This window comes from Epargyreus clarus, unplaced genomic scaffold (genome assembly GCF_041222505.1).
Source record: "Epargyreus clarus isolate Ecla_fem2 unplaced genomic scaffold, WU_Ecla_fem_2.2 ptg000032l, whole genome shotgun sequence".
Classification (NCBI taxonomy): domain Eukaryota; kingdom Metazoa; phylum Arthropoda; class Insecta; order Lepidoptera; family Hesperiidae; genus Epargyreus; species Epargyreus clarus.
The window spans coordinates 10,052,295-10,064,769 of record NW_027332237.1 but is presented as its reverse complement, the minus strand read 5'-3'; the positions used below and the strand labels follow the sequence as shown (position 1 = coordinate 10,064,769).

The following is a 12,475-nucleotide window of genomic DNA, read 5'->3' as shown; positions in this document are numbered from 1 at the left end:
TTATAAGCAACACTATCAGATGGTGGAATAAGATAAAGGTTGTATTATTTTTCAATTTAAATGAACTCGTTCGAATCCCGGCTAAGGAAAAATATATTTTAAAAAACTAATGACGCAGTTTTAGTTAAAATCGGCCTCGTAACTCCTTTCAGCATTTTTCGCTAATCCTTATAGTTTCGGATTTAGCCCTGAAGGCCTATTTGAAAAATTCACCCTGTATACATACGTGCGCTTGAAAAGCATTACCCTCCGAGGTCGGGAAAAAAGTAAATATGTAGTATGTGATAACTGCTGCCCCACACATACATTGACTACAAATTTAAACTTGTATTCAAGTGGGTATATTATGCAGTAATAAATAATAGTTTAAAAAAATATAAAAACACGCTTTTATTGGTAATCGAACTAAAAACTAGAAAATATTTTTAATGACAAAGAGTTTAAGAGTAAAGAGATGATATTTTAAACGATACAATAATTCTATTGGCAATTATCTATGAGAGAATAGTTATGAACTGTTAAATGCAGCCCACGCTTTTTACTCTGAATTGAAACTCTACTCTTATACTTTTTGTCATTACAACATATTTTCTAGTTTTTAGTTCGATTAGCAATAAAAGCGTGTTTTTTATCTTTTTTTTAACTATTATTTATTTTTCATTTTTTTGTCTGTGGAAAACTCATAAATTGGGGAATTAATTATTCTAATAAGGATAATGGGAAACTGTTATTAAATTATGACATTGTCATCGGTCCTTGATACGTGTGCAAAGTTTCAAATTAATCATAGTTGTGGAAGTTGGTGAACATTATAGTCAAGATTCCGTTACATACATAGATACAACCCAAGCTAATATACTTAAGCGTGTTTAAGAGAATAAAATGTACACTTTGATCCACAGCTTCGCTCGCGATCAGAGAACTATAATCTTAAATATTAAATCAAACAATCTAAAAACTCACATTTATAATAGTAGTTAGGACTAAAAATCGGAATTGGAATGAGATAAAACAACTTTTCGGGTGCATTAGTTGTATTTGTACATTTTGGTATAGTCCGCGCCAAACTGCTAGTCCGCTCTGAAGTTGTTGCGAGCAGGTGTAGTCATACAATTTACTATGGCGACGCGATTTATTTCTATATTCAGAGCGGACTAGCAGTTTTACGCGGATTAGGTACACCATACATATTTTTTAATACTTAGATTAGACATTTCGTAACTGCAAAATGCAAACTTGGTTTTAGTTTTACAGTAATGCCCCTTGACATCCAAAATATAAAATTGCGTCTTCTGACGTAATTCAATATTTCTTTGGAATACTTGTGATCTCTGATCTTTGCATTCTTTACATCTTAAAGTTTTGTTTCTTTACTTTTTCTTTATTTCTTCTGTATATTTCTTGTTCCTGAAATGAGATCAACATTATTATATATTATTGACAACAGCTGAACGTGTTCTTCTTGACGTGTGCTTAGCCACTAGCGGTCACCCATCCTACTTCTGACCGTGAGCGACGTTGTTTCGGTGGCTTAACAATGGTAGTTTATTATAAATTTTAAAAATACATACCTTTCCTTAAGAGTGAGTGATATAATAATTCGCATTGGTTCTTCAAAAAATGTCCATAATAAAAGGGAGACCACACATGAGATAGAAGTCACGCCCAGTGTGGTCAGGGTCTAAAATTAGAGATCATACTAAATTATTAAGAAAACCACATTTTAAACATTTAATAAGTATTTTTAATAAACGCTTAATTTTAGTTCGAGAAAATGCAAATTGCATATAGATTAGTTCAAATCTAATAAAAAAACCGCTTTGTACACTCACAGCCCACACTAAGATTCCCTGTATCGTAGGTGCCATGGATGCACACAGAGACAAATACACAGACACCCAGACCCAGAAAAAAGAGATTTCTGTCTGGCCGGGGATCGAACCCGGGACCCTCTGCGCGTCAGACCGCTTAGAATTTAAAAATTAAATAATATCTCAATGTTGATATCTGCTCGTAATGAAGCAATTGCCTATTAGAAGAGCATTGATTATAATTTTAGGGGATAAATGCCTAATTAGTACTGTAAAATCCTATATTATAATCTAATTAATGAATTTATTCACTCACATCAGTACCTTCATTGGTGCATTCGTTCGTTCGTTCTATAATTAAATTCATTAATTCAATACACACATTTATCTCTTCAATGAGTTTCTAATACAATCATTAGTTATTTATTCGTAAATTAATTATGTCATATAAACATGGATACGTTCATTCATTACCTAATCTAATAGCAAAACTAATAGAATTACAATTAGAATATTGTAATATTTTATTCACCTATCACGATTATGTATGTAAATGCGTAATGCATAAAGGAGTAGATAATACTGTATTTGTGTGTGTCTGCATGTGTCAGTGTGCGCATGCGTGTGTGTATTTGTGTCTGTGATTGTATGTGTGAGTATGCGCACGATGTATGAGTGTCAAAGACGTTCACTTACGAAACCATACAAGTCGTACACCAGAACGCTTCTAGTAGTAATTATCCAGTACGATATCACTGAGATATGTACTAAGTAAATTCCGTACGAGATTCGAGAAAAAGGAACCCACGCAGACCAGCCCAGGATACCAGATACCAATGCTGAAACAGAAAAACACACTGAATTTTTCAAATAGGTGAACTCATGGAGTGTTTTTTCCGCCTCCGCCACGGACGCAGCATTTAATAATAAAATAAGCTCGACTTGGCGGAGGCACTGCCATGCCTCCAGATTTATTTTGATAATATTTTACAGGTGGTCATTAAGTTTAAACTTTGCTACAGAAGTAAAAAGCAAAATCAAATAAAATCAAAATTAAAAGCAATCAAAATAAAAATGAACACTGCTAATATGTATGTAATAATAATTAGTTGGAAAATAAACATTGTGTTTAGTTTTTGTAATTTTTATCAAATTTAACAATGTGCAATGTAAATTAATGTATTTTTTGCTATAAAAGGTAAAAGGTGGGTGTGGTTCGATTCCGGTGGCACCACCGTCACACCTACTTCTGCCTAACAGTAGTGTTAAGCACTGCTGTGTTCTAGTTTGAAGGGTGTTTCAAGGAAGACATATTTTTTCCGAGGAGTTCTAGCTTCGTTGTCAGAGATTGCGATAGAAATATCTAAATCTATCTGGGTTTGATTACAGATGTCCATGGGCGGCAGTAGCCACTTACCATCAGGTGGACTGCACCCTCGTCTGCTACTCCCATATTATAAAAAATAAAAAGTAGGTATATACTTACGTAAAGTTCCGTATTCGCATAGAAAAATTAAAAAAGTAATAAGCATGGTCCAGATTATTCGTTTTAGAGACACATATGATGCCAATAAGTAGACATTAATATCAGCCGTCAGTAACGCATAAGCAAGTGTGGAATAACCTATCAACATGACCAAAAATGCACCGAAGCCCAGTATGGAGTATTTCTGTAAAATACAAACCAATATGTAAGAATACATTACACTATCACTACAAAAATGACATTAAATTTTATAATTTGTATTCTTAAGACTTTATTCTATATATTTTCTTATACCACAAGGGGATTTTTTAATGACAAAATTTGATCTAATGAAAAAAAAATACTTAAAGAATAAACAAAAATATCTCCTCACCTCAATTAATTCATTTTATTCAGAAAATAAAGTAGAAATAACGCAATTTGCAATTGCCACAACTCAAAGAGCAAGTGAGAGTTGCATTTCGTGAAATTTTACAAAAATGAAAATAACTCGAAAACCATGATAGTTTGGACTAAAACAAAAACCTTTAACGGATAGGCCAGTGTTTGTGTGAGCACAGTGACTTATGTGTATATGTAGAACTTACCTTAGAAATAATATTTCTATGTGTAGCCGGTTTATACATGGCTGTCAGGTACCCCACAGCCAACCCAACAAAATACGAGCCAGCTCTAAAATGGGTAGATGTGTACATTGGATTACCTACCAAGTATTTTCGGAAATCAAATAAAGGCCTAAAAAGAAAAAAGCAAGTCTGTAATACAAATATTAACAAAATTAGTGCGTGTGTTACGTTTTTCTAAAATAATATTTAATAAATTTAATGATATATATGTTTTATTATATGGAAGTAGAAGACGAGCATGTAGTCTACCTGATGGTAAGTAGCTACTGCCGCCCATGAACATCTGTATTCAACCCAAGGTAAGATTAAGGTTCTGAGACGCAGAGATACGTCGCTAGTCTAAGGATTAAATTGGAATGCTTCGGATATGTGCTTAACACGACTGTTATAAGCAGAAATAAATTTGGATGTGGTAGGTACCTCCTGAAATCGTACAGCTTGTACCACCACTCATTCATTAGACCTTGATGATCGTAACAATATTAGGTACTGATCTATGATATTTGAAACTAGTACTGATCATAGAAATAGATATATATTACCGAAAGTCTGTCGGTATTAATCCTAACTCAGGATTTAAGACCGTACCAATCGCTGGTATAATTATTGAAGCAATGAATCCGATGAAGAAGACCAGAAGACCAACTTTCCGGTTCTTCGTAAACAACCAAATTCCTAATGTTCCCATGATTGTTAGATGGAAGTCGCACGCCACTGACCATAAAACTGGATAGCACTGGATAAAAAGAAAAGAATATATTTTATCTTTTTTTATTTAATATAAAAAAGGTGGAACCGAGCATGCAGTCCATCTGTTGGTAAGCTACTGTCGTCCATGCACATCTGCAATTAGCCCCGGTTAAGATTAAATTTCTACCTGAGGTTGGCCCCAGATGCTGCCCCAAAGGAGTATGTTGCAAAGTGAATAAGTATGTCTCCCATACCGCACGCTTGAAAGCAGCACTTGACACTACTTTTCTATGGCAGAAATTCGTGTGGTGATGTTGCATGTGATGTCGAACCACAGAAGGTTCTACCTTACTATATTGTTGCAGCTACGAGCAGTAATTTGAAACTCTGCTTTTATTCGCGATGTCCGTGGTGCATATCCAAGGCAAGCTTTGATTTTTCATAATTATGTGCATATTACAAATTAATGATCACTTGCTTAAGCGGTAAAGGGAAACATCGCGAGAAAACTTGCACGCCTGAGAGTTCCTCATTTGACTGTTTTTCAAACACAATTGAGGTTTGTTTTAATGAACTCTCAGGCGCTTAGTTTTTTAATATGTTTTCCTTCACGGCAATAGTAACGGATAAATAATTTTAAAAAGTGAATATTTTTGTTATAAATTTAATTATTGAAACAGTCAGACCAAGAAAAGTTAATATATGTAAATACATCACTCAGATGTCTGTCTGCCCGGGGATTGAACCCTTTCTAAGCATCCTATTCTTCTAAGTAGCGGAGGGTAATGTTTTTCGAATGTATGTATGATGTTATTTATGTTGTATGTTTTTATACTAATTCTCTAGTTAAGAACCTATTCGTCTCCTTACCATATTCTCCCGGTTAACATAATTTTGAACCATCAGAAGAATTGTCCACCAGTTTTGATTGCAAGCTTCTAGCTCCTTATTGAAAAGTTCCTCCTTTACCGGTCCTCGTGGCAATGGCATAAACTTGTACGCTATCAGTAATACCACAATGATGGGCCAGATCAATCTATAAATAACATTTAAGGTTATTTAAATCAAGCGCCTTCAATAATGTATTAATGTTTAATATTTTTAGATATATTGCATTGTATTTTTGTTGTTTTGTTTTATATGTAGCAAATGTAGTCCATTTAATAATGAGTGCTCTATCAGTGCGGCCATCTATGAGCATCTGTAATAAACCTCAGATAAGATTAGAGTCCAACCTTAGGTCGGCTACAGATGTGTTAATACCCCTGTTACGACTTATTTTTACCTTTATACACTTTTCAAACTTAAACACAACAGCTCTCAATATTGCTGTTATTAGTCCATTCATTAATAATAGGTATGCGCGCTGGCGGTGATGCCTCCAAAGTCAACTACAGAGGATTCTATCACCTTTAGAAAATGTATTTAGTAATTGTATGTATTTATTCAATAAGAAGTAAAAAATAATTCTTCAATTATTTATTAATGATTGTATGATTTCACTCATATTGTATTGTATTTTTACATGTATTGTTGTGTATTGTTTGATTGAGTTATGACAATTTTCAACATACCTTAAGTAACGCATTGCTAATACTTTTAGCGGATTGAATGGCTTCAAACCATTGGCCAGAAGAGTTTTTGCCAATAAAAGACCAGACATGAACATAAAGGTGTCTACTATGACTTCATAAGTAAAAATGACTAACAACCATCTGTCTTCAAAATCCTGAAAAAGATAATGCAATCATAATAAATAAACAACTGAAAATGAGTTATAAAAATATTTGGGTGCGTTTGATATGGGGAAGATATATTCAAATTTAGAATTTGAAATGGTTTAAGAAATATCTCATTTAAGTAATTTTATTTCTTATAAAATCTCAGTAGTAAATCACCTTATGATACGTAAACTGCCGCCTATGGACGGCAAATCAATCCAAGCTGTGTTACCATTTCTGAGATTTAAGTACTTTAAAACAAGTTTTTTTTTTAAGATTGTACGAGTAGTACAAAACGAGCAAAGTCCACCTTATGATAGACAATAATATATGGTAAAGAACTTTATATATAACAAGAGGTTTGGTTCAAGCCGATCACAGTGTTGGCAGGTCGGCACTCATGAAAACGAAGCCGCATACGTAATTCGCATTTTAATGAACAAAATAAAAATCTGACCTTATCAAGTCGGAGGGCATTGGAAACACCCAAGGTCTTATCAAGCAACCAAGTGTGTATGACGATGACTTTGAAAAAGGTGATCACACGTAATCCGAAGAGAGACCGAAGATCATCATTCGTGTTTCTCATAACAGATTCAATGTTTTTTGTAAGCTGAAAAGCCTGTGCGTACATGAGACCTGGAATTGATATAAACGTTAATGAATTCAATTTTCTAATAGGTTGTGAACACCGGAAAGAGCCATTTAGATGGAGAGAGTTTCTCGCATCTTTCGGGTCGAGAAATCGTAAGCAACTATCACAAGCAATTATCGCCATAATATAATCGAATCAAAATGTTTACACACAAGCAAGAACTGAAATCTCGATGACTGATTGTGATAGCTGTTATTTTTATACGTTCTTCCGTGATTCGGAAGTTCGTGATTAGCTTGATCTCAGTTGCTTTTGGATTTAAAATTACGGCACTTAATAATTGACCATTATCATCCAAACTAAAGTGCATGCGAAATTACAGCTCAATCAGTTAAAAATTCAGTTTCAAGAAATGATCCGAACATACATTGGAAATTAAATAATTATATACCAGTAAATTTTGTGTTCATTCCTTTGTAGTTCGCCAAAAATGTACCCAGAAACGTGAAAATTATTGCAGACGCTATAAGCAACCTGTAAATAATATATATGTTAAAAATATATTTATTTAAATCATGTATTGTCATATTTATATATCAAGAAATTGTTCAAAATTATGAGTTAATCTGATTGGTCTAAGTGGGTAAATCAAGTTCAAGAATTCCAGAAATCCCGTTGTATTGTTTTTTGTGCAAATCCTGTAATCTTATATTAAATTCAAATCATGGAGGTACCAAGAATAATAATTGTTCCCCTATATTGTTGCATCTGCCATAATTAATTTAGAATGACGTCATAAATCTAATCATGCATTGTCATTCAAGCGTGGATGTACAATTTCTTCCTGAATTTCGAAGCCTTACCTTTCAAACTTATTTTTTATCACTTGGATGATGGATGGAAAAATCAGATATTAAAATTCCTAATATATTGATTAATATTTTTTAAAACTTTTTTTATAATATAGGATTATCAGATGAGCATGCAGACCATCTGATGGAAAGGGGGTGGGAACTTCAGATAGGATCAGATATTTCTATTTGAGGTCGGCCACAGATGCGCCGCTAACCCTCTAACCCTTAGGACTAAGCTGGAACGTCTCGGAAAAGTATGTCTCCCTTACCACACCCTTCAAATTATAACACAACAGCGCTTAACACTGCTGTTATTAGGCAGAACAAGGCTGAAACCACAAAGGGTTCTACCACCTTTTAAAAGTCAGAAAAACCGTTAGACGGGCACTAAATGTTGACTAAGAAACTTACCCAGAAATATAATATCCGAAATCATGAGTAACCTCGACTTCCCCAGCAATATCACACTTGGCAATGGATATGTGCGGTTTATCCACAGCTAGGCCTAAGTGAGTTTGTCTGAATAATGCACCAACGAATTTATTGACTGAATGTGGTTTGCAAACAGCTGGTGTACAGACTCCCCATCTTAGTGTATTGAATTCCAGGTAATGCTTCGTTCGTATCTGAAAGTTTGTTTGATATCGGTAAACACTTTACATGTGATGTGGAAAATAGTGATTGTCCAATAATTAGAAAGTGGGCCCCGGGGGAAATTCGAATAACAGGCAGGCTCTTCGGTTTTTTCAAAGTGATGTGTCTATTAGAATTGAGAGTGTGTGAAGACCACCAATTCACATTGTCCTTAATCTCTGGTCATCTTGAACGTTTGAAGACGATCGTATGAGATGTCATTCATCAACAACCCATTACTGTCCCACTGCAGGGCACGGGTCTCCTTTCAGAATGAGAAGGATTAGTCGATAGTCCACCGCGCTGGCCAAGTGCGTGTTGGTAGACTTCACATATCTTTGAGATTTTTTTTTATAAATCTCTCTAATTAATTTCTAATCCGCACATAACTTTAAAAAATCAGAGGTGCGTGCCTGGGATTTGAACCTCGGACCCCTCAATCGAGAGGCCGAGTTTCTTAACCACTACGCTATCACTGCTTTGAGGTGGTGTCATTGGATTTGTTTAAATTGCAGGAGTAACATATGCTATATTTTTAATCAGTCGAAAATTTTGTATTTCGTAATAAATCTCGAATTAACTGATACAAACCTGAAAATAATTTATGACGTGCCCAAAAAAATCCACATTTTTGATTTTCGAGTCCACTTCAGCCAACCGTATATGGGCCATACAGTACTGCGTTTTCAGATCTGGATGCACCTTCTCCCATGGGAATTCCAGACATTCATCATAATTCCCATAGTTATTCCTGGACCCATACAATTGACCTACTGGGGTCTGCATTGAATCCCATACTGAAATAAGGTATAGGTTTCTTTAAGTGATTATTGTACTTCCCTAAATTAGTTCTTATTGAATTACATCGTAACGACAAAGTGTAGTTATTCCATAGTATATCTGATCATAGGTAAGTGGTCACTTGTTCCTGTAGTTCCGGGACTAGAACAGGGCTACGGTATCCCCTGCCTGTCGTAAGAGGCGACTAAAAGGGGGCTTCCGCGGTTGCCGGCGGCAAGAGATTACAGCTGTCCTTGGGCGGCAGTAGCCACTTACCATCAGGTGGACTGCATGCTCGTCTGCTACTCCTACATTATAAAAAAAAAAACACATAAAACAGTATGACAGGAATCAATGGAGATGCGTTTACTTACTCCAAGTGGCCCAAAGTGTCGAATTTTGTACATTATTTATAATGTTTAGCAACTGCTTCAAACACGGCGCTTCATCAGGTGCCCAGTTCAGATCTTGAAGATCTTCCATTAATTCTTTTAAATATCCATTTCTTATGGGTTTCTTTTCTATAGTATTGACGGCCGAACCTGAAGTATTTTCTGAAATAAAGAAGATCTTTAGGTTGTATTTTTGATATCACTTAGGCAACGTTTGAAAATCTGAAGATAAAAACATCTTTGTATACTACCTCTTTCCCTAAATCTATATGTATATAAATAAATAGTTTGTATGTATGTCCTTTATATGATCGTTAGCAAAGTTGTGCATGGGCCCACGAAGGTTTCTGAGTTGGTACGACCAATTTTCGACAGATGGCGCCACTGTCACTCCAATGAAGGTACAAATTTTCAATTATACGTATGTCATGTTATTTTTTTAAAAGGTACTATTAGTCATAAATAAAAATGATTGGGATCCCGATTCTATCTAGATAAATACATGCTCGTTAAAAGAAACGCCATATTAAAATTTGATAATTTCTACTAAGCGGAAATTTTCAACCGATCTTTAGTAGACAAAATATTGATAGATTGTTATTATAACGGACATAAGCATAAAGAAAATAGTACTTACCTATTATCCAAATAAAAAACAGCAATAAGTAACATTTCATTGCAGAATTTGTAAGAAAATTATAACCAATAAAATTAAAATCACTCGTATAATATTAAAAATCCATTAATGGAGAAACACCAAGTTCAATTCGCGGTTCAATATCAATTGAGAAAAATATATTACATCATTATATGTATATAATCGTTCAATGTAATTTATAGTAAAAAAATATAACAAAAAATTCAAGATCATTCAAACCCACTAGGTAAGAAATCAATTACAGATGACAATGGTTCATAAATATACTATTATATTTATGAACCATGGTCATCTGTAATTAACTATCACGTATGTATTTGAAGGTTATAGAACCTTTTGTGGTTCGACTCCGGCGGTACCACCGCCACGCCTATTTCTGCAGTTCAGTACTGTTAAGCGCTGCTGTGTTCTGGAGACATACATTCCCGAGGCGTTCCAGGTTAGTCCTTGGAAGGGGCGTACGTATGACCACGGTTCGTGATAAAAAATCATATCGTTTTATATAATATGTATGGACATATTTTTAATGCGACCGCGACCGCGACCTTTTAAACGATTAATATTTAACTCTCTTTGGGTCAATGTTAAACCTACAAAACGCTAAAAATACTTACATTTGTTTTTCGAAAGAGACCTATATCTTGTTTAGTTTTGTATGCATACTCTGTAAAAGTATCTATTACGTAATAGGGTTATTCTTTGGTTATCTAAGGAACCTTAGAAAGTTAGGATAGTTTATTTCAGCTATACCAAACCCTAATAATTTCCTAATTGAATTTAATTATTTTAATCGAATCTAATCTACATATGACATCACTTACTTTGTAGTTATTTATTTAAATTAAATGGAAATAAATATTAAAATAATTTATATTAATTAAAATTACTAGCATTGAAAAATAGTTTGTGGTTATTTATGAAAGTATAGATTTTTATAATTATTTTTAAGTTATATAAAATTTTAATTTGATCGATCACTAATTCGATATAAATAAGTTGTGCTTGCAAAATCTATCGCGTGGATTCAGAATAAACGCCATCTTGGAAACTGATTATTCCAAATACTATTTTACATTATAAAAGATCCATTCTTTATTTTCTCTGACGATCCATTCTATGATATCTAGATTTATTACAACAATAAAAAAAATTAATATCCTTCTTTCTTTTTATATATTTAGTTATGTATATTATAATGTTAGGGTAGCAGTCCACCTGATAGTAAGGGGCTGCTGCCGCTCATGAACATCTGTAATCAACCCCAGATAGGATTAGATATTCCTACCTGAGGTCGGCCACATATGCGCCGCTACCCTTTAGGACTAAGCTGGAACGCCTTGGAAAAGTCTGTCTCCCTTATCACACCCTTCAAACCGGAACACAGCAGCGCCTAACACTGCTGTTATAAGGTAGAAATAGGTGTAGCGGTGGTGCCGCTGGAGTCGAACCACAAAAGGCTCTACCACCTTCATATGCACACTTCATACCATATGTTTCTGCCTCATAACAGCAGTGTTAAACGCTGCTGTCTTCCGCTTTAAAGGGTGTGGTAAGGGAGACAACTTCATCATCGGAGGTATTCCAATTTTCCCTCAGTATCTGTGATCAATCTCAGGCAGGAAACTAATCTTATCTAGGGTTGATCATAGATTTCCATAGGCGGTAGAAGCTACTAACCCTTGGGTGGACTGCATGCTCGATTACTAAGCTATTATAAAAAATGTGTATAAAGTCATTAGTGATTTAATATTATTGTAAAGAGAAGTGTAAATTCAATATTTAGATATCGATTATAATATATCCCTCTTTAGTTTCTTCTGATGTAAAGCTATGAAAGAAGATGCTTAATTTAATTTAATAGTACCTACTTACAAGTAATTATTAAGATTTCATCATCATCATCAACCCATTTTTGTCCCACTGCTGGGCACGGGTCTCCTCTCAGAATGAGAAGGATTAGGCCATAGTCCACCGCGCTGGCCAAGTGCGTATTGGTAGACTTCACATACCTTTGAAAACTTTTTTTTTTTTTTATGAATTCTCAGGTATGCAGGTTTCCTCACGATGTTTTCCTTCACCGTTTAAGCAAGTGATAATTAACCTCTAATACGCACATAACTTTGTTAAATCAGAGGTGCGTGCCTGGGATTTGAACCTCGGACCTCTCGATCAAGAGGCCGCGTTTCTTAACCACTAGGCTATCACTGCTTATTAAGATTTACATCAGTA

At 34.6% G+C, this 12,475-nt stretch overlaps 1 protein-coding gene across 1 annotated transcript; it reads right to left on the bottom strand.

Annotated features, from left to right (window-relative positions):
- Positions 1–1,218: 1,218 nt before the first annotated feature.
- Positions 1,219–10,365, bottom strand: LOC140754980 (nose resistant to fluoxetine protein 6-like). The gene is made up of 14 exons (XM_073090141.1): positions 10,226–10,365; positions 9,571–9,750; positions 9,008–9,213; positions 8,195–8,409; positions 7,381–7,463; positions 6,792–6,973; positions 6,188–6,342; positions 5,484–5,649; positions 4,466–4,659; positions 3,885–4,032; positions 3,298–3,481; positions 2,508–2,650; positions 1,572–1,681; positions 1,219–1,407 (listed from the first exon to the last, which is right to left on the bottom strand). The coding sequence occupies exons 1-14, from the start codon at positions 10,263–10,265 to the stop codon at positions 1,371–1,373; spliced, it is 2,043 nt and encodes a 680-aa protein (XP_072946242.1). The 5' UTR covers positions 10,266–10,365; the 3' UTR covers positions 1,219–1,370.
- Positions 10,366–12,475: the final 2,110 nt, after the last annotated feature.